At 43.2% G+C, this 17,533-nt stretch overlaps 1 protein-coding gene across 6 annotated transcripts in view; it reads left to right on the top strand.

The window, feature by feature from the left end:
* NMT2 (N-myristoyltransferase 2) overlaps window positions 1-17,533 on the top strand; it is an 88,826-nt gene that overhangs the window by 57,210 nt on the left and 14,083 nt on the right. For 4 of the 6 annotated variants that reach the window (XM_033931208.1, XM_033931210.1, XM_033931207.1 and 1 more), the window contains 2 exons: window positions 330-497; window positions 12,111-12,248. In XM_033931208.1, coding sequence (XP_033787099.1) covers window positions 330-497; window positions 12,111-12,248 — 306 coding nt within the window. Of the gene's footprint in view, window positions 1-329; window positions 498-1,443; window positions 1,543-12,110; window positions 12,249-17,533 lie in introns of those variants that run through there. The other 2 variants (XR_004538133.1, XM_033931209.1) reach the window with 2 other exon arrangements.

Raw genomic sequence — 17,533 nt, forward strand, 5'->3', positions numbered from 1 at the left:
CAGCAAAATGTTTTGACACAGGGCAATTGAACGTCAGATGAATCCCACACTTTGTATAAGGTGAGGGTGTTTTGCTGCATTGGCCATGTTTTTGTGCTCTGTGGTTTTTAGTGTACTGTGGAAGTAGGATTTGCTGAGAACACTGCATTTATAGGAGAGGCAGTCACACTATGTCCTCTCATATTTTGAATAGTACAGCATTGTGAAGGATCCCTACAGAAATATATATGTACAGTGCATGCTTTGCATTGCTTGAAAAGCAGTTCCATACATTTGCATAGACGATGGCATCTCCTTAACTGATTCTTATTCTTTCTTTCTTTCTACAGAATTCAAATGGCGTTTTAACAGATTTTTTGAGTTTCTATACCCTACCCTCTACAGTAATGCACCACCCTGTCCATAAAACCCTCAAGGCTGCATATGCCTTCTACAATATTCACACAGAGACCCCTCTCTTGGACCTCATGAATGATGCACTTATTATTGCTAAATTGGTAATTTTTTTTTTTTTTTTGTCTGTCTCTTATTCCAGAAAATCTAGTGAGTCCATAACAGGAAGCAGAGTATGAGCTTCTTCTCAACAGTTAGTCTCTTACAGAGAAGCTGAATTACAGGATGTTCCAAAGTGCCATGTTGCTTTCCATAGTTGTAAAGAGTAAGTTGCCTGCTGAAATAAGCTGCAACTTGAGAAACATATTCCAAAACATTTTAATTATACAACTTGAAGTCTCAAATGCCTTTCAGTACATTCAGGTAGATGAAAAAGTATCCAACGTCTGAAGAAAAGCTTACAGCTCAGCAAACATCTACCATTCCCCTTCTCTTTGTGACTGTATTCAAGGACTTTCGAGACTTTGTTTTGAGTTGTGACTTGAAACATTTTGGACTGTGTATGTTTATGTGCAGTGAAGTGCAGCAAGTATTTGTTATACTTGATAGATATGTCGAGGCAAATTTCTGATCTTGTCATACCAATCAAAGTAAACCTCTGTCTAATGAAAATAATGCAAGAATTGCCTTAAGAGTGAAAAGCCGAATGTGTTTCTTTGAAAGTGGCAGGTGACAGGTACCCAGGCATACTCATGGGAAACATTGATTTCAGTTGGTCATTCCATGACTGTGCTTCCCCCCCTCCCCACTCCCAATCTAATCTAATTTTTGTATACCATATTATCCCCTCATTAGGGTCCAGAACAGTTAACAATCAAAATTATATCCAAGTATCGCACAAATGAAAGAAAAAAAGAAAATTCAAACCTAAAAAACAAATTTCATGAAGATCAACCCAGGAATTTCTGGAATAATTATTTCTTAAGGAGCTTACGAAATTTCTTTTAAGAAGATTGTAATCTAAGTGAAACTGGAAGATCATTCCAAACCTCTACAGACTTGTACGAGAGTGTTGATTCTAATAAACTTTTAATTCCTTCTCATCAACAGCAGATAAATCCAGAGGTGTGTGGATTATGACCATCCACCAGCAGGTGAAGATAGAGAGCATCAAACGGAGCTCTGTCATAAAGGATGATAAGCTCCTTGGTAAGCCAGTATTCTCTTTTTCCAGCAGGTGGATGGATAGTCTCTCGCATGCTCCTGGTTTCATCTTCTGGATGGCTCCTGTTCTGGGTTTCCCAGTTCAGTTGAACTTGGGGGCATTTTGGCTCTCAGCTGATCTGTTGTAGGGACACAGGTCCCTCCTGCACAGCCCTCTATTCTCCCTCCTCATAAGTTTAAAAAAAGGGGGGGGGCAGATATTCTGCTGATGCTGCAGTTATAGGAAGGGGGCTTTCTTTGGCATGGATGTCCCTTTTAGGCATGTTGGCTTGTTGCTGAGGGCTGCCAGAAAAGTAGGACCACACAATGGGTGAGAACTCCTTTTTAATTTTATTCCCCCATTGATTTAAAACAAAAAAGGATGCTGTTGTATTTTCTTTCGTGGCAGAGGATGTTTGTCCTGCCTTAACTGAGGGGCATCTGGGAATGCAGCTTTGATTCATTTTTGTTTTTTTCTCATTAGGTGCACAGGGCATATTGAAGGTAGCAGGGCCGTTGAATTCCTGCATAGTGGTTCGCTGGCGAGCATCTCTTTATCAGTGCTCTATTTGATTGTTGTGCAGGGAACAGGTGTTCCTAGAGCCTCCAATACAAGTTTGCTTTATTCTGTACTGAACTGGTGCTACTACAGAGGGGAGGATGAACAGATTTCTTTTAGTCTTGGAATCCCGGCCTCTCCCCCACCCCCTCCTTATGAGCGACTACAGCGACTGTGCATGGAACTGGCCTGACTTGGTGAGGCTGGTTCTCTTCTGGTCAATTCTTGTTTTTTAAACAGGGCATATTGGAGGACATTTGTTTCTGCTTTCTGAACCTCCTGTTTGGTTGGGTGGGGGGGACACTTAATTTATTCCAGTCTCCTATCACAGGGATTCTGCTCAGGCCTTTCCTGATAGAACTCGCATTGAAGTCTGCCATTTTCTGGTGCTTGAGGGCCTTGGGAGATTGTCTGGTTCTCAGCCTTCTCACCCTGTTTCTCCCACTTTTGTGCTGCTGAGAGTTTCATTTTGTTTCTCTCATTCAGTGCATGTCTCTACTCCAGCCAAAAAACCAACAGCATTCACTGCTATGCCCTCCTTTGGAGTCAGGCTCTTCCCTAGCCACTGTCATTGAGGGCGCAGCTCAGCAGTCTGTGGTGATTTTTCTATTTATTTGAGCTGTCTGCTCTGCTTTACCTTGGTTAGCTTCCGGGCCCTGTTAGGATGGATTTGACTTTTTCTTGCTGGGCAACAGTCAACTATGGTACCGGCTCATCTTCCTTACTCTAGGGGTGTGCTTCATACCCAGGATAGGTATGGAGCACATCTAGGTACACCCATCTCTGGGTGTCAGGCATGGACCTAGCACCACAGTTTCTGCCCCCCTTTCATTCTTGTGGGTAGGGTTCCTCTTCTTTCAGACTCCTACCTGCTGGGGAACGTGATTGCATGTATATCTATTCAAGTGCCCCATTTTGAGATTTGGGACACAACAAGGTCTCCAAATGGGCAATAGCATGCACAAGTGCTTTCTGTATAGGGAGCTCAGTTCTCTACCTCTGATGATGGAGCACTGCTTCTTCTTACACATGGGGTCTCTGCGTATTGTGGGTAGACTACTCTCCCTTTTCTTTTTGGAAATTCTGTTCCGTCACAGCATTGGGTGCGCAACTACTACTCTGGATGTGGAGCATGGGGCTAGAACATACCTTCCTTGGAGGTTGAGCTGATGGCTCTGGAGCTTGGCCCCATCTCTAACTGTTTGGCTCACTTCCCACTTCGGGAACTGGGGCATGGGCTAATTCACTTCGGGAACTGGGGCATGGGCTAATTGCTGCAAGTTCTCTGGTTGTGGACCCATTGCTGTACTTTCTCTGGCTGTAAGCTTCTAGTTCAGGTCTGGATAGTCAGTGTCATTCCGGGCTATGTTCTCCACTTTTGGGTGGAGGTCCATTTTTGGAGATTCCGTTGCTTTTTCATCTCTGGGGGGTGTGTACAACTCAATTTATGATGGTAGAGCCCAGCTATGTTTCTAGATGATGTGCTCAGCTCCATCTTCAGATGTAGAGAACAGTGGCTTACAAGCAGTGCCGTGAGGAGCAGTGGAAGTAGTGCACACCAGCACAAATAGTCTCTGGAAGTAGTGCACCACCGGCACATATAATGTTAGCACGTCCTCTGCATGTTGAACACAGCTGCACCTCTGCATGTTGAGGGTGTTCTCTGTGTATTTGTTCTCAGTGGTTGTTCTTTTGCTTTATGAGAAACCCTGGCTTTCCAAGGAGCTTACCATCCTATATGAGGAGAGTGTGGGGAAGTGGTTAGAGCTACAACCTCAGCGCCCTGAGGTTGTGGGTTCAAACCCTGCACTGCTCCTTGTGACCTTGGACAAGTCACTTAATCCTCCACTGCCCCAGTTGCATTAGACAGATTGTGAGCTCACCAGGACAGACAAGGGAAAATGCTTGAATTACCTGTATGTAAACCGCTTTGAATGTGGTTGTAAAACTACAAAAAGGTGGTATTCAAGTCCCAATCCCATCCCCATGATATAGCTCAATTTGATGCTCCTTATCTACAGCTGCTGGTAGATGGTCATAACCCATACATCTCTAGATTCATCTGTTGTGACTAAAGGAAAGAAAATTATCAGGTGATGCATAATTTTACCATTTAACTCCCTTAAAGAGTAGGAACAACGGTGATATAGTAAACAACAAAATTCTGCCAGGCCTAGTCTATTGGATAATGGTCTTTCCTGCTAACCATGACACCGAGTTCAGTCTCCAGCATACTTTCTGATTCCTGGAGTGAGGATCTGATAAGAGGAAGACAACTCCACTGGAATATCTTACCTGCTGGCATTCAAACATAGGAAAAGGTGCAAACACTTCTGCAACTACAGTATGACTGGGAAACATCTTGCGTGCTTGTACGTGGTGAGCATGTTGTCGGAGCAGCGGCTAGCTTAGCTCAGGCTTGGATCGGGAGCCGGGAGGCGTTGACGGACGGCAGAGGCATCGGCCGAAGCGGGAGGGCAAGCCGCACGGGGACCCTGAGGGAAGGAAGCCACCACGCTGAAAGCGCTGCAGCACCCACAGGCAGGTACCCACCCCTGGGGCCACAATTGCTGAGAGCTTGTTTATCGGGGCGGTGCTCGGTTTACGAGACAAAAGTTTGCTGAGTGTTTTGCTCGTCTTTGCAAAACGCTCACATACCACGTTACTCACAAACCGAGGTTCCACTGTATGTATAAACTTTGTAAACCGTTTAGTTTTAAACGGTATATCAATTTTAAAAATAAAAATTTATAAATAAATAAAAGTTCTGGCAGCTCCACTGGCAGACTTTTTCAGTGCTTCTTTAGAATTGGGAGTGATACCGGAGGACTGGAGAAAGGCAGATGTGGTCCCTCTCCACAAAAGTAGAAATAAGATGTAGGAAACTATAGGCTGTTAAGTCTGACTTCTGTGGTAAGTAAATTAGTGGAAACATTTTTAAAACAAAGAATAGTGAAGTTTCTGGAATCCAGTGGATTACAGGACCCAAGGCAACATAGATTCACTAGAGGCAGGTCTTGTCAGACAAATCTGATCAATTTCTTTGACTGGGTTACCAGAAAATTGGACAGAGGCAGTATGCTAGATGTGATGAATTTAGATTTTAGCAATGCCTTTCACCGTGTTCCACACAGGCGTGTAATAAACTGGGTGCCCTCAGCTAGACCCCCAAATTGAAGGACTGGGTCAAGAACTGATTGAGCTGAAGGAGATCTCTCTGAAAAAAGGGATGTTACCCTTTGGTGTACCTCAAGGTTCATTTCTTGGTCCTGTTGTTGTTGGGTTTTTTTTAACATTTCTGTAAGCGATCTTGCTGAAGGGCTGTCGGGTAAGATTTGCCTCTCTGCAGATAATATCAAAATCTGCAACAAAGTAAACACCCCTAATGGTATGAATAGCAAGAGGAAGGACCTAGTGAAGCTTAGAGAATAGTCTGAAATTTGGCAACTAAGTTTTAATGCTAAGAAATGTAAGGTCATGCATTTGGGCTGCAAAAACCCAAGGAAATGGTACAGTTTTAGGGGTGAAGAACTTTTGTGCACAAAAGAGTTAGTGGGACTTGGGATTGATAGTATTTGACAAGGTGACTTTGAAAGCTAGAAGGATGCTTGGGTGCATATGGAGAGGTATGGTGAGTAGGAAACAGGAGGTATCGATGCCTTTGGTGCTAACTTACTAGATGTGCCCTGTTTTAAGATGATACATCTTGAATATAGAGCCTCTATATTCTGTTATTGGAATGTTCTTCCAGGAAATATTCGATATGTACAGACTTGAAGAAATTTAAAGCTCTTTTAAAGACTTTTTTATTTCAGAATGCTTTTCATTCATTTGAATTGACTCATTTTTCCATACTGATAGACTAATAACAAATAGTACTGTTGTAAATTTTATGTCTTTTTTTTTTTTGTTATTTTGTTTTATTGTATGCAAGATTTGTCGTAATATTGCAATTTTTAAAAATTATTGATTTACGATGTATGCAAAATTATCTGCTCGTTATACTAGTCTTATATTCCTAGAACCTTTAATAGAGTTTAATTAGCTCAAAAATAAGATGCAGTTAGTAGTCCTGCAACAAGAGGAGTACTATCTAGTCTTTTGCATTGAGTTTCACATGTATGATTATCTCCCACTTGATGAGAAGTTATATGTGTGTGCTCGCTGCAAAGAGCTCCAAGCTCTCAGAAGAAGTCTGGCTATTCTGCCTCCCAATAAAGTGTCAATCTCCCTTTACAGAGTCAAAGAGATACATAGAGGAGACCTATTGGGACATTGTAGAGAAGTCCCACCTCCAGTCTGACAGCCCCTGTGCTGCCTTAGAGGAGGGAGGTCTCCTAAAAGGAGAGCATCACCCTGGTGAAATAGGAAATAATCATGTAGCCAGGATGTACCCACCATGGGTTGCAATATTCTCTCGCACTGAGGATGTGTCTCCAGGAGGAAAGGGTTAAGACAGCTCTTTTAGTTGGTGATTCAATCATTAGACATGTAGATAGCTGGGTGGCTGGTGGGCATGAGGATCGCTTGGTCACTTGTCTGCCTGGTACAAAGGAGATGGACCTAATGCATCACTTAAATAGAATTTTAGATTTTGCTGGGTTGGAGCTGGCTGTCTTGGAATATGTAAGAACAAGAGACATAGGAAAATATGGGAGGAATGTTATGGAAGCCAAATTTAGGCTCTTAGGTAGAAAACTGAAATCCAAATCTTCCAGGGTAGTATATACAGAAATGCTCTCTTTTCCATGCGCAGCACCTTAGAGGCAGGCAGAGCTCCAAAGCCTCTATGTGTGGTTGAGACGATGGTGTGGGAATGAAGGATTTAGATTTGTTAGGAACTGGGGAGCCTATTCCAAAAGGATTGACTCTGGCTTAACTGGGATGGAACCAGGCTGCTGGCGCTAACATTTGAAAAGAACATAAGAATTGCTGCTGCTGGGTCAGACCAGTGGTCCATCGCGCCCAGCAGTCCGCTCATGCGGCGGCCCCCAGTTCGAAGACCTGTGCCCCAGCTGAGACCAGCCCTACCTGTGTTCGTTCCGGTTCAGCAGGAACTTGTCCAACCTTGTCTTGAATCCCTGGAGCGTGTTTTCCCTTATAACAGACTCTGGGAGAGCATTCCAGTTCTCCACCACTCTCTGGGTGAACAAGAACTTCTTACGTTGGTACGGAATCTATCCCCTTTTAACTTCAGAGAGTGCCCTCTCGTTCTCTCTACCTTGGAGAGGGTGAACAACCTGTCTTTATCCACTAAGTCTATTCCCTTCATTATCTTGAATGTTTCGATCATGTCTTCTCTCAATTTCCTCTTTTCAAGGGAGAAGAGGCCCAGCTTCTCTAATCTCTCACTATACAGCAACTCCTCCAACCCCTTAACCATTTTAGTTGCTCTTCTCTGGACTCTTTCGAGTAGTACCATGTCCTTCTTCATGTATGGCGACCAGTGCTGGACACAGTATTCCAGGTGAGGGCATACCATAGCCCAGTACAGCGGCATGATAACCCCCTCCGATCTGTTTGTAATCCCCTTCTTAATCATTCCTAGCATTCTGTTCGCCCTTTTCGCTACCGCTGCGCATTGTGCAGACGGCTTCATTGACTTGTTGACCAGTACTCCCAGGTCTCTTTCCTGGGGGGGTCTCTCCTAGTACTGCCCCGGACATCTTGTATTCGTGTGTGGGATTTTTGATACCAACATGCATTACCTTACACTTATTCACGTTGAACCTCATTTGCCATGTCGCTGCCCATTTCTCAAGCGTGGTTATGTCACGTTGCAGATCTTCACAATCCCCCTGCGTCTTCACTACTCTGTATAACTTCGTATCGTCTGCAAATTTAATCACCTTATTCGTCGTACCCATTTCCAGATCATTTATGAATATGTTGAAGAGCACAGGTACAAGTACTGAGCCCTGCAGTCCAAGTATTGTCCATTTACCCCCACTCTCTGTTTCCTATCTGCTAGCCAATTTTTAATCCACGTGAGTATTTCACCCTCTATTCCATGGCTCTCAATTTTTCGAAGTAGTCGTTCGTGCGGAACCTTGTCGAACGCCTTCTGAAAATGTCGACCGGGTCACCCTTGCAGCAAGTGCAGCAAGTTCGTCAAGCAAGATCGTCCTTTGCTGAAGCCGTGCTGAGATAGAGCAGGTTGTTGCTGTTTTCCGAGTCTCGATGCATCTGGGTAGGTTGAACCGATGTTTCAGCCATCATGCTGTGGCTTTCTTCAGTGTATGCTTTGAGGCCTGCAGTTTGTCTATAATTTATATATAGTAGATCCACTGACCTGATTGAGCACAGGGAAGACCATTGGTCATGAATTTGAATTTTGGCAGGAAAGTTAGTTGGTTAAGAATTTGAATTTTGATGGGAAAGTTCATTGGCCACCACTTTGCTCAAGAGTTAAGAAGCCTTCAACGGTGGCAGCCTATGCTAAGGCCTGGAAGACCTTTCAGTGCTGGTGCACTGTGGAGGATGTAGAGCCCTTCTGAGTTCCAATTTCAGTAGTCTTGGACTTTTTGCAGGAAGAACTATAGATGGGTCTGTTGTTCGAATCACTGAAATAGCAGCTATCCGGCCTTTCCTGTTTCCTGTGGGGGGGTATGGCCTCCCTGACCTCTCACCCAGATGTCACCTGGTTCATTAAAAGGACTCTGTTTGTGCACTCCAGTGCATTCCTCTTTCTATTCCTAGAATCTTAATGTATTACAGGGTCTCAGTGGACCTCCATAATGAGCCCTTACAAGAAGCTTTTATTCTGGATCTTACAGTCAAGATGGTATTCTTGGTAGTGATTACGTCGGTAAAACGAGTCTCTGAGTTGCAAGCTCTTTCCTGCAGGGAGCCATTCCTCAAAATTATGGAAGCAGTGCTCTCCTTACACATGGATCCGTCCAAAAGTTGTCTCAGCCTTCCATGTTAATTAGGAAGTCCATTTGCTCCTTTCCACCCTACAGGATCGGAAAAGAAGAATAAAGCGTTGCATTTGCTGGATGTCAAGCAAGCTCTCCTGAGGTACCTTGAGGTACCAATGAGTTTTGCTTATCTGTATCACCTTTTCTGACCAGTCATGCCAAGAAAGGGAGGACTATGTCACCCTGCTTGATTTAAAAATATCTCTACTAGAGACAACTACATTAAAGCTAAGTAAAATAAGCTAACTAAAATGAAGTAAATGTATAAGAAATTTATAAGTATTTAAATATATAAAACTCTTGAAAAAGTGAAAATAAGTAAAACTTGGACCCAGTGAGGATTGGTCACGTAAAGCTCAGAACGGTGATATGTTTGAGTTCTGAGTGGTGACGCTGAGGGTCTAATAATAATAAGTGATAGTAACAGATTGCTAATTGGAATAAGGAAGAAGTTCCTATTTCTATTGAATTGATATTTAAATAGCCATCTGAAAGTCTTACATGCTATTAAGTTGATTTGAAGAAAGGGAGGACAGCATCTAAAACCTCAATTTCCAGATGGATTAAAATGGCCATTTCTGCAGTGTATGTGGGCTGTGGTAAGCAGCTGCTAATCTCATTGAAAGAGTGTTCCACTGGATGAGTTGCAACTTTCATGGGTGGAGACTAGAGCTGTCTTATCTCAGGAGATCTGTAGAGCGGCTACATGGTCTACCCTCCATACCTTCATCAGGTTCTATAGGGTGGATGTGGCAGCCAGGAAAGATGCCACTTTCGGGATCTCTGCACTAGACTCTGGGGACTGCTTTGGTATGCCTTTACAGTTCAGGACCACTAGACAAATTGTACTAGAAAGAAAGATTAAGTTCTTATCTCAATAATCTTTTTTTGTAGATATGTCTAGTGGCCCTGAAGCCCCGCCCTGTACATGGCCTCTGAATCAGTCTGAAGCTGTAAAACTCTTGTCTTTCAGGTGAGCTGAGAGAATAAAAAAAGGAACACACTCGAGAGTTTATAGAATCGGATCCTTAGTAGTGTGTGAATTGGTGCCTGCTGTCATCATGCTAGCATGGTAACTTACACCAGTAATTCAGGTCTCAGAACAACATCCTGTCCAGAACACCAAAACCATATTATAGAGCCATTGGGGCAGACAGATGATTGACATACAAATGATGATGCTTACATAGTATTCTTCTACTTAACTGCAATTCATTGCCATATCATGATGCAACACTTAGCACATGTTTGTATATGACTCACTCATTCGATATTCAAAGTACTCCCACTGAGTTAACTTAAATCTGGAAGGTAGGTATATCATAAATACATTTGCGGGTCAGATAATAGAACCTCCTATAACTTATGTTATTTCAGGTCCACATCCTGAAGCTTTAATCATATATAGCAGGGGTGTCCAACCTTTTGGCTTCCCTGGGCCGCATTGGCTGAAAAAAAATGTTTCTGGGGCCGCGCAAACGCTGCAGCAAGACAGAGGAGGGAGCCGACAAGACGGTAAACACCCGGGGGCAGCAGAGGAAAACACTGCATTGCCCTCGACCGGGGCCACACAAAATACTTCACTGGGCCGCATGCAGCCCTCGGGCCACAGGTTGGACACCTCTGATATATACAGTACACATACCTCCTTCCCTTCCCTTCCTTTCACCAAAAAGATATAAGCGATTGTCAGCTGCTACAACTTATTTTTATTCAACAGCTGCTAATACTCTCAATTGTATTTCTTTAACCTATAACGTTGTATCCATTAGTCTCTTGAACGGAAACAATGTTTAAAAAGTTTTTTTGCAAAAGAATGGCAACGCTTGTCTTCAGTGGTGATTGTCACTCCCAGCGCTGGTGATCTGTATACTCCCTATTAATATGCTATAATATAGCTTGTTAACTTACTACAGTCATTTGCTAAATTACCATATTAAAGTAAAAGGACCCGTAAGACTCTAATTCATAATTTCCTATTGCTTGTCTTCAGCATCAAAAAGAAGGAAGACTGCCTTTTCAAAATGTGTTTTGTTTTGTGTTTTGTCTGATAATTTCATCATTGCTTTCTCTAACATATTTTGCCCATAATATCTTTTGAGAAAAGAGAAAACTATTCTGCAGACATGAAACTCCAGGCATCATTTAAGATGTCTTTATTATGTAAAAACTCTGGAGGCATTCACAATGTCTAGTGCTCTGAACAGTCGCAGTATTTCAAGAAATCTGCCTCTCTTTAGCTCTGTACTACCGGTGGTTCAGCATAGACTGTGTCTGAAGACTTTGCCCTGCCTTGGGGACAATTATCTCTCTTCAGCAACTGACTGTAGAGTCTTCCACTTGAAATGCTGCAGTTTTCCTTTATATATAGACATTATAACAAAATATGATGTTACAGACATTATATTACTGATAAATATTATGTTTCACAAATGTTTTATTTTTACTTGCTAGAGCTGAAAAACTTAAGGCTAGGATTGTTTCTCAACTAATGTGCCTTTGGACCTGATTCAGTTGACGCCTCAGGTTCAGAACAGCACATTGGCTTTGCTCTCGGCACCCCAGAGCAGAGAGAGTGGCAAGTGATGGCTCTTATATGTGCAGGGGCATCTCTTCTAGGTACAGCTTGAGCCCCAGATAGTGAGAATTAACAGCCAGCGTGTAGGGCTCAGATAGTTGAGCCCTGCTTTGTGCAACACAGACTGTAACAGAGCACCTCCTCCTTTATCCTTCTAGCCTCTGGTGGCCTTTCAGAGCTCCCCAATTAAAATTCTGATTTTTGACCACGAGTCCTCTCCCATGTCCACTGCCTGTGTCATGGAATTTGGTGTACTGCTAGTTGTTTTTGAAAATGTATGTAAGCCTTAAGTTTGGATAGGTTAGTTAGCATTCTCGTCTAGGAGACCCTAATATCTTTAAGCAAAAGCAGTGCATATTTACAGTTAATAATAGATGAAGGTCTAATCATAGATGCAGTATTAGGTTGGGGTTTTTTTTAGGAGAGAGAGTGTGATTATGAATACAATGCATAGCATGGTTGAGAGAGCAATCCCTGGTTTGAATTATACAATAAATTAATGTTTTGTTGTTGACAGAAAGGATTTGATGTGTTCAATGCACTAGATTTGATGGAGAACAAAACATTCCTGGAAAAACTCAAGTTTGGTATAGGAGATGGCAACTTGCAGTATTATTTTTACAACTGGAGGTGTCCGGTTATGGAATCTGAAAAGGTAAGAAGTGAAAAAGAAACAGTGAATCTCCAAATATCCTGTAGAACCATAATCCAAAATTAGTTTCTTTATCGTCCCTCCAGACCAACACAGCCAGATGGGTTTACATTCCTCTGCCAGCAGTAGGAGACTGAGAACATACTGAATTCTTACAGTACAAGTGGGCTGCAGTCCCTTATAGAATCAGTCTATTCTCAGTCTTCAGCAGGTGAAGGTGGTAAGCCTGTGTGGTCTTCTTTTACACCTTAGTAGGGTCTGTTGGAAAGATTAGACAGTGCTCCTATTTTCTGGTTGGACTGAGCTGGGGTCCCACAGGACCATTACCACCTCGGGGGTGTCACACTCGGGTGGTCGAGTCCCTCCCCCTATTTCCTCCACCTCCCCACTTTTTTCTTTAGAGGAGCCTCAACTTTACGCCTTGCCAAGGACAGGCAAAGACTAAACTTTTGAGTGCCTGTGGGGTGTTCTCCATTTAATTTAAGTTTCATTTGAAGAAAAAAAAAAAAAAGACCCATGGCAGTGCTTTTCTTTCTGTGCCGGTTTGCAGGGACTGTGTTCATTCATATTTTTTTCTCCCATTCAACTGCCCATTTTATTCAGTCTGCTTTACGGTTAACAATGAGCACTTCTCACAAGCCGAAGAAGTGCTCAGTGTGTTCCCGCCGAGGGCTTAATGCATCCGGCCTTTGTTGTTTTTGTTTGTGGCCAGAAGGGGAACCCTCGTTAGTTTCGGAGCCAGGCAGCTCGAGGATTTCCCCAGCAGTCGCAAACGGTGCGTCGGCGGTGGATGGTGGGGAGGCTCGAATTTCCCTAACTGCCGACAGTGCTGGGGATTCCCCAGCCAATAGCGGCTGCTGATGGGGGGGTGGAAGACCGGGCTTTCCCTACCACCAAAAGTACTGGCACTTCCCTTACTGCCACATCGGGCTTTTCTGGGGATTCCCTTACCATGGCTTTGCTTTTTCAAGCCTCTTCAGTGCCCTCAGCCTCAGAGATGCCTTTTTTGGTGGGCTTTTCTTCTTTGGTGGGAAACTGCCATTTTGCCTGAGTCTTCAGCTCAGTTCTTCTATTTTTTCATCTGAACATTCATTGTTATTAATCACCAGGCAGGAGGGGGAGGGAGGCCGATGAGGTAATTTCCCTTTCTAGTGTGGCTGATAAGCAGACTGCTGGCAACACACGGGGATCTAAGGCCCCTCCTCTTAGCATAAGAGCTGTATCACATTTAAGTTGGGATTGGGCTAGTGTGTAGAACAAGTTATAAAGTGTGCTTAGAGAGGTATTAGGATCCAATACATACCCTGACACATTATATAGGCTTGATGATACCTATAAAAATTTGGAAAATTTACCTCACCCTCCACAATTGACTTTTGTAAGGATACTAAAGGAATTCTTTTTGTTTTCCCCAGCCAAATACATTTTGTAAGAATACTATTTAATTTTTTGTAAAAAGACCCCTGAAACAACACTGGTAACAAACCAGAGGCAAAATCATCATTTTCACCATCTGAACTCTCCCCCACCAAGACAGATGTAATGGGTTCCATTGTTCACATATTTCTGTAACCTTTAGCAATAAGGATTTTTCATTTACTTTCATCGTTTCTTCCAGCGTTTTGTAAGTCCAAATTCCTAAATATTTTAAACCCTCTTCCTTCCAAAGAAAGGGGAATAAATCAGACAATGTACGTTAAGCGGAAGAATCTCTGATTTACTCCAATTTATTTTATATCCTGAAAATTTTCCAAATCTATCAATCAAATCTAGTAAATGTGGAATGGTTGTTTCAGGATTCCTTAAATGAAGCAATATGTCATCTGCATAAGCAGAGACCTCGTATTCCCGACCTGCGTAAGGAATACCCTGGATCTCCTTTGCCTGTTGAATAGCTAATAACAAGGGTTCCAAAACAATATCAAACAGCAAAGGAGATAATGGACATTCTTGTCTAACTCCCCTCTCCAGACAGAAACGCTCCGAAAAAGTATTATTTATATATAATCTGGCAGAAGGAGAACTATACAAGGTTTGAATCATTTGTATAAATCCTGAACCAATACCAAACCAATCCATTGCTTGATACATAAAGGTCCATTCCTCCCGATCAAAGGCCTTCTCTGCATCCAGGGATACAGAGAAGGCTGGATCGTCCATGGCTTTTGTTAAATTTAACATGTGAAAAGCCAGTCTGGTGTTATTTGAAGAATGTCTTTGAGCAACGAATCTAGTTTGGTGCATACCAATAATATAAGGGAGAGCCTTGGCCAAGCGCAAAGCCAATAACTTAGCAGAGGTTTACCATCTACATTTATCAAAGAAATAGGCCTGTAATTTGAAACCAACATAGGATCTTTATTTGGCTTCTGCAAAACAATAGTTAGGGATTCTGCCATAGTACCTGCAACGCAACCTTTAGTCAGTTGAACCTGATATAAATTTAATAGATGAGGTAAATAGGGTACTTTGAAATGATCTGTAAAACTCTACAGTGAAACCATTAAATTTATTAATGTCTTTCTATCCTGCACCAAGGGTAAAAACCATCTGAACGGTAAAAAACGTCTGGGTGGCATACAATCTAAAATCGTGTTCCAAAACAGTCAAATCACTTTACATCGAACATATAAGATAAATAGTCAAAATACAATTATAATAGAAAAGTAGGAGGGGAAATATAATTAGGGTCGAACTTTGCATGTCTTGCAGAATACTCTCCCAGGATTCAAATCAACTATCTATTACAGTAAGCATCTGTAAAAAGAAATGTTTTTAATTCAGTTTTAAACTTATCTACTATATTCATCAATCGAAGATTCATAGGCTTAGAGTTCTAGAGTTGGGGGCTTTTCACTGAAAAAATTGTGGATGTGGTTCTTAAGTAGGTTTTTGAGTGTTGGCTTTGGGAGTCAGAGCAGTCTCAGTGGCATCCTTTGTGACATATTTCTGTCTTTTCAGGCTATATATGCCGGAACACAAGAAGCTCGTACCACAGCTCCTTTTGTCTGTAGTGGATTATTTGGCAAATGCTCTCTATGACATTTTTTGGGTCATGAGTAAAGCTTCAGCTTATTTGATCTCTGTACACATAATGCTCTGGATCAGACAATGGACTGGAGATTCCATCTCTAAAGCTAAAAGGCAGTTGTTGTTCGGAAATAGTCTGGATGACCTTATGTCTTGTGCGGTGGACTCTCGACCCAAGACTCTGCCTGGCAGCAGACCCAGAACCCCTCTAGAGGCTCAGGTCGCTCTAATTTTCATGGCTCCAGGTGGTCTTGCCAGAGGTTGTGGTAAGAGTGGATAGCATAGCTGGTTTTAAGAAAGGTTTGGACAATTTCCTGGAAGAAAAGTCCATAGTCCGTTATTGAGAAAGATATGGGGGAAGCCACTGCTTGCCCTGGATCGGTAGCATGGAATATTTCTACTCCTTGGGTTTTGGCAAGGTACTAGTGGCCTGGATTAGCCACCGTGAGAACGGCTACTGGGCTTGATGTACCATTGGTCTGACCCAATAAGGCTATTCTTATGTCTTGACAGTATTTCAGCTCAACTTCCCAGAGATTCTCCTAGAATTACAAGCAGAAGTTTTCTGGACCCAGACAAAACCAATCTTCAGCAACCTGTGTTGTCTCCTCCACCAAGAAGTCGCAGTGATACCAGGTCAGAGGTAGTCCCTCAGGATAGGGGGTGAACTCTCGGGCTTTCTGCAGGCTGGACTCGGATTTCATCGGACTTCTGGGTTCTGGACATCATCCAGAGCGGCTACAAGCTGGAATTTGCCCGGTCTCTAACTAATTGGTTTGTGGATTCTTCCATGGGGCGCCAGGAAAAAGTGACTTGGGTGCAAACCTCCGTGAGCAGGCTGCTAAATATTCAGGCCATAGATCCAGTGCCACTTGAAGATTTGGGCTTCTGCAGATATTCCATATACTTCATCATGCCAAAGAAAGGCTCAGACAATTGGAAACCCATTCTAGACCTTAATCACGTGATCACAGCGCTCAGGGTCCCACGTTTTCAAATGGATATTATTTGATCTGTCATAGCAGCAGTGTCTCCAGGGGGAGTTCCTGACCTCTCTGATGGAGGCCTACTTGCATATTCCTATTTTCCCAGACACAGAAAATTCCTAAGGTTTCATATCCTGGAGCATTTCCAGTTCTCTGCCTTGCTCTTTGGCCTGGCAACAGCTCCCCACACATTCACCAAAGTGATGGTGGGGGTGGCAGGCCACCTACGAAGGATGGGTCTGCAGGTGCATCTGTATCTGGATGACTGGATAATCCAGGCCCCCTCATCCGAGGCTCAGCACACAGTAGATCAGGTAATCCGATTCCTGGATGGTCTTGGTTGGATTGTAAATTACTGAAAGTGTCATTTATCTCTGACACAGTCCCTGGAGTACCTGGGTGTCTTATTCGACACAGCTGCAGGCCATGTCTATCTTCAAGAGGTTTTGCTCTCAGATAACGTGCCTCCTGACCAAAACCAGCTTAGTCAGCGTGGGACTGTTTTCAGTTCTTAGGATCAATGTTAGCCACAATTAATGTGGTCCCTTGAGCAAAAGTACATATATGTCCTCTCCAGCATATGTTACTCAAGGGTTGGTCTCCGCAGACAGACTCATTACAGAAGTCCTTTGCCTTGGACACCAGAGTCTCAGGCCAGCAAGGATTGGTGGCTCCGACCTCAGTTCCTTACCAAGGAATTGTATGCATCTTCAGATAGGATATTGGGTGGTCATAATGATGGATACCAGCCTCTTCAGCTAGGGAGCTCATTGCAACCGACGTCCGATTCAGGGACGTTGGTTGCTCACTCAGAGGAAGTGGTCAATTAACAGGCTGGAACTCCAAGCCATTCGGCTAGCTCTGGTGAAACTACAGAAGACTCTGGAAGGCCAGGTGGTCAGGGTCTTCTCGGACAATGCTACTGTGGTGGCCTATGTCAATCGCCAGGGAGGGCACCAAGAGTGTCCATCTGGGTCTGGAAACCCGCTTATTCTTCACCTGGGCGGAACATAATCTGCAGGCGCTCTCAGCAGTGTATGTAGTAGGAATGGACAATGTTCAAGCTGACTTTCTCAACAGACAGACCATGGCTCCAGACAAGTGGACGCTTTCTGAGCCAGCATTCCAAGCCATAGTTCACCATTGGGTTTCGTCATGATTCGACCTTATGGCTATAGCAAAAAGGTAGACAGGTTCTTCAGTCAAAGATACAAGCCGAAAAGTGTGGGTCTAGATGCTCTGGTCCAGCCGTGGCCGTACTTCTTTGTCTTT

Source organism: Geotrypetes seraphini, chromosome 2 (genome assembly GCF_902459505.1).
Source record: "Geotrypetes seraphini chromosome 2, aGeoSer1.1, whole genome shotgun sequence".
NCBI classification, from domain to species: Eukaryota; Metazoa; Chordata; class Amphibia; order Gymnophiona; family Dermophiidae; genus Geotrypetes; species Geotrypetes seraphini.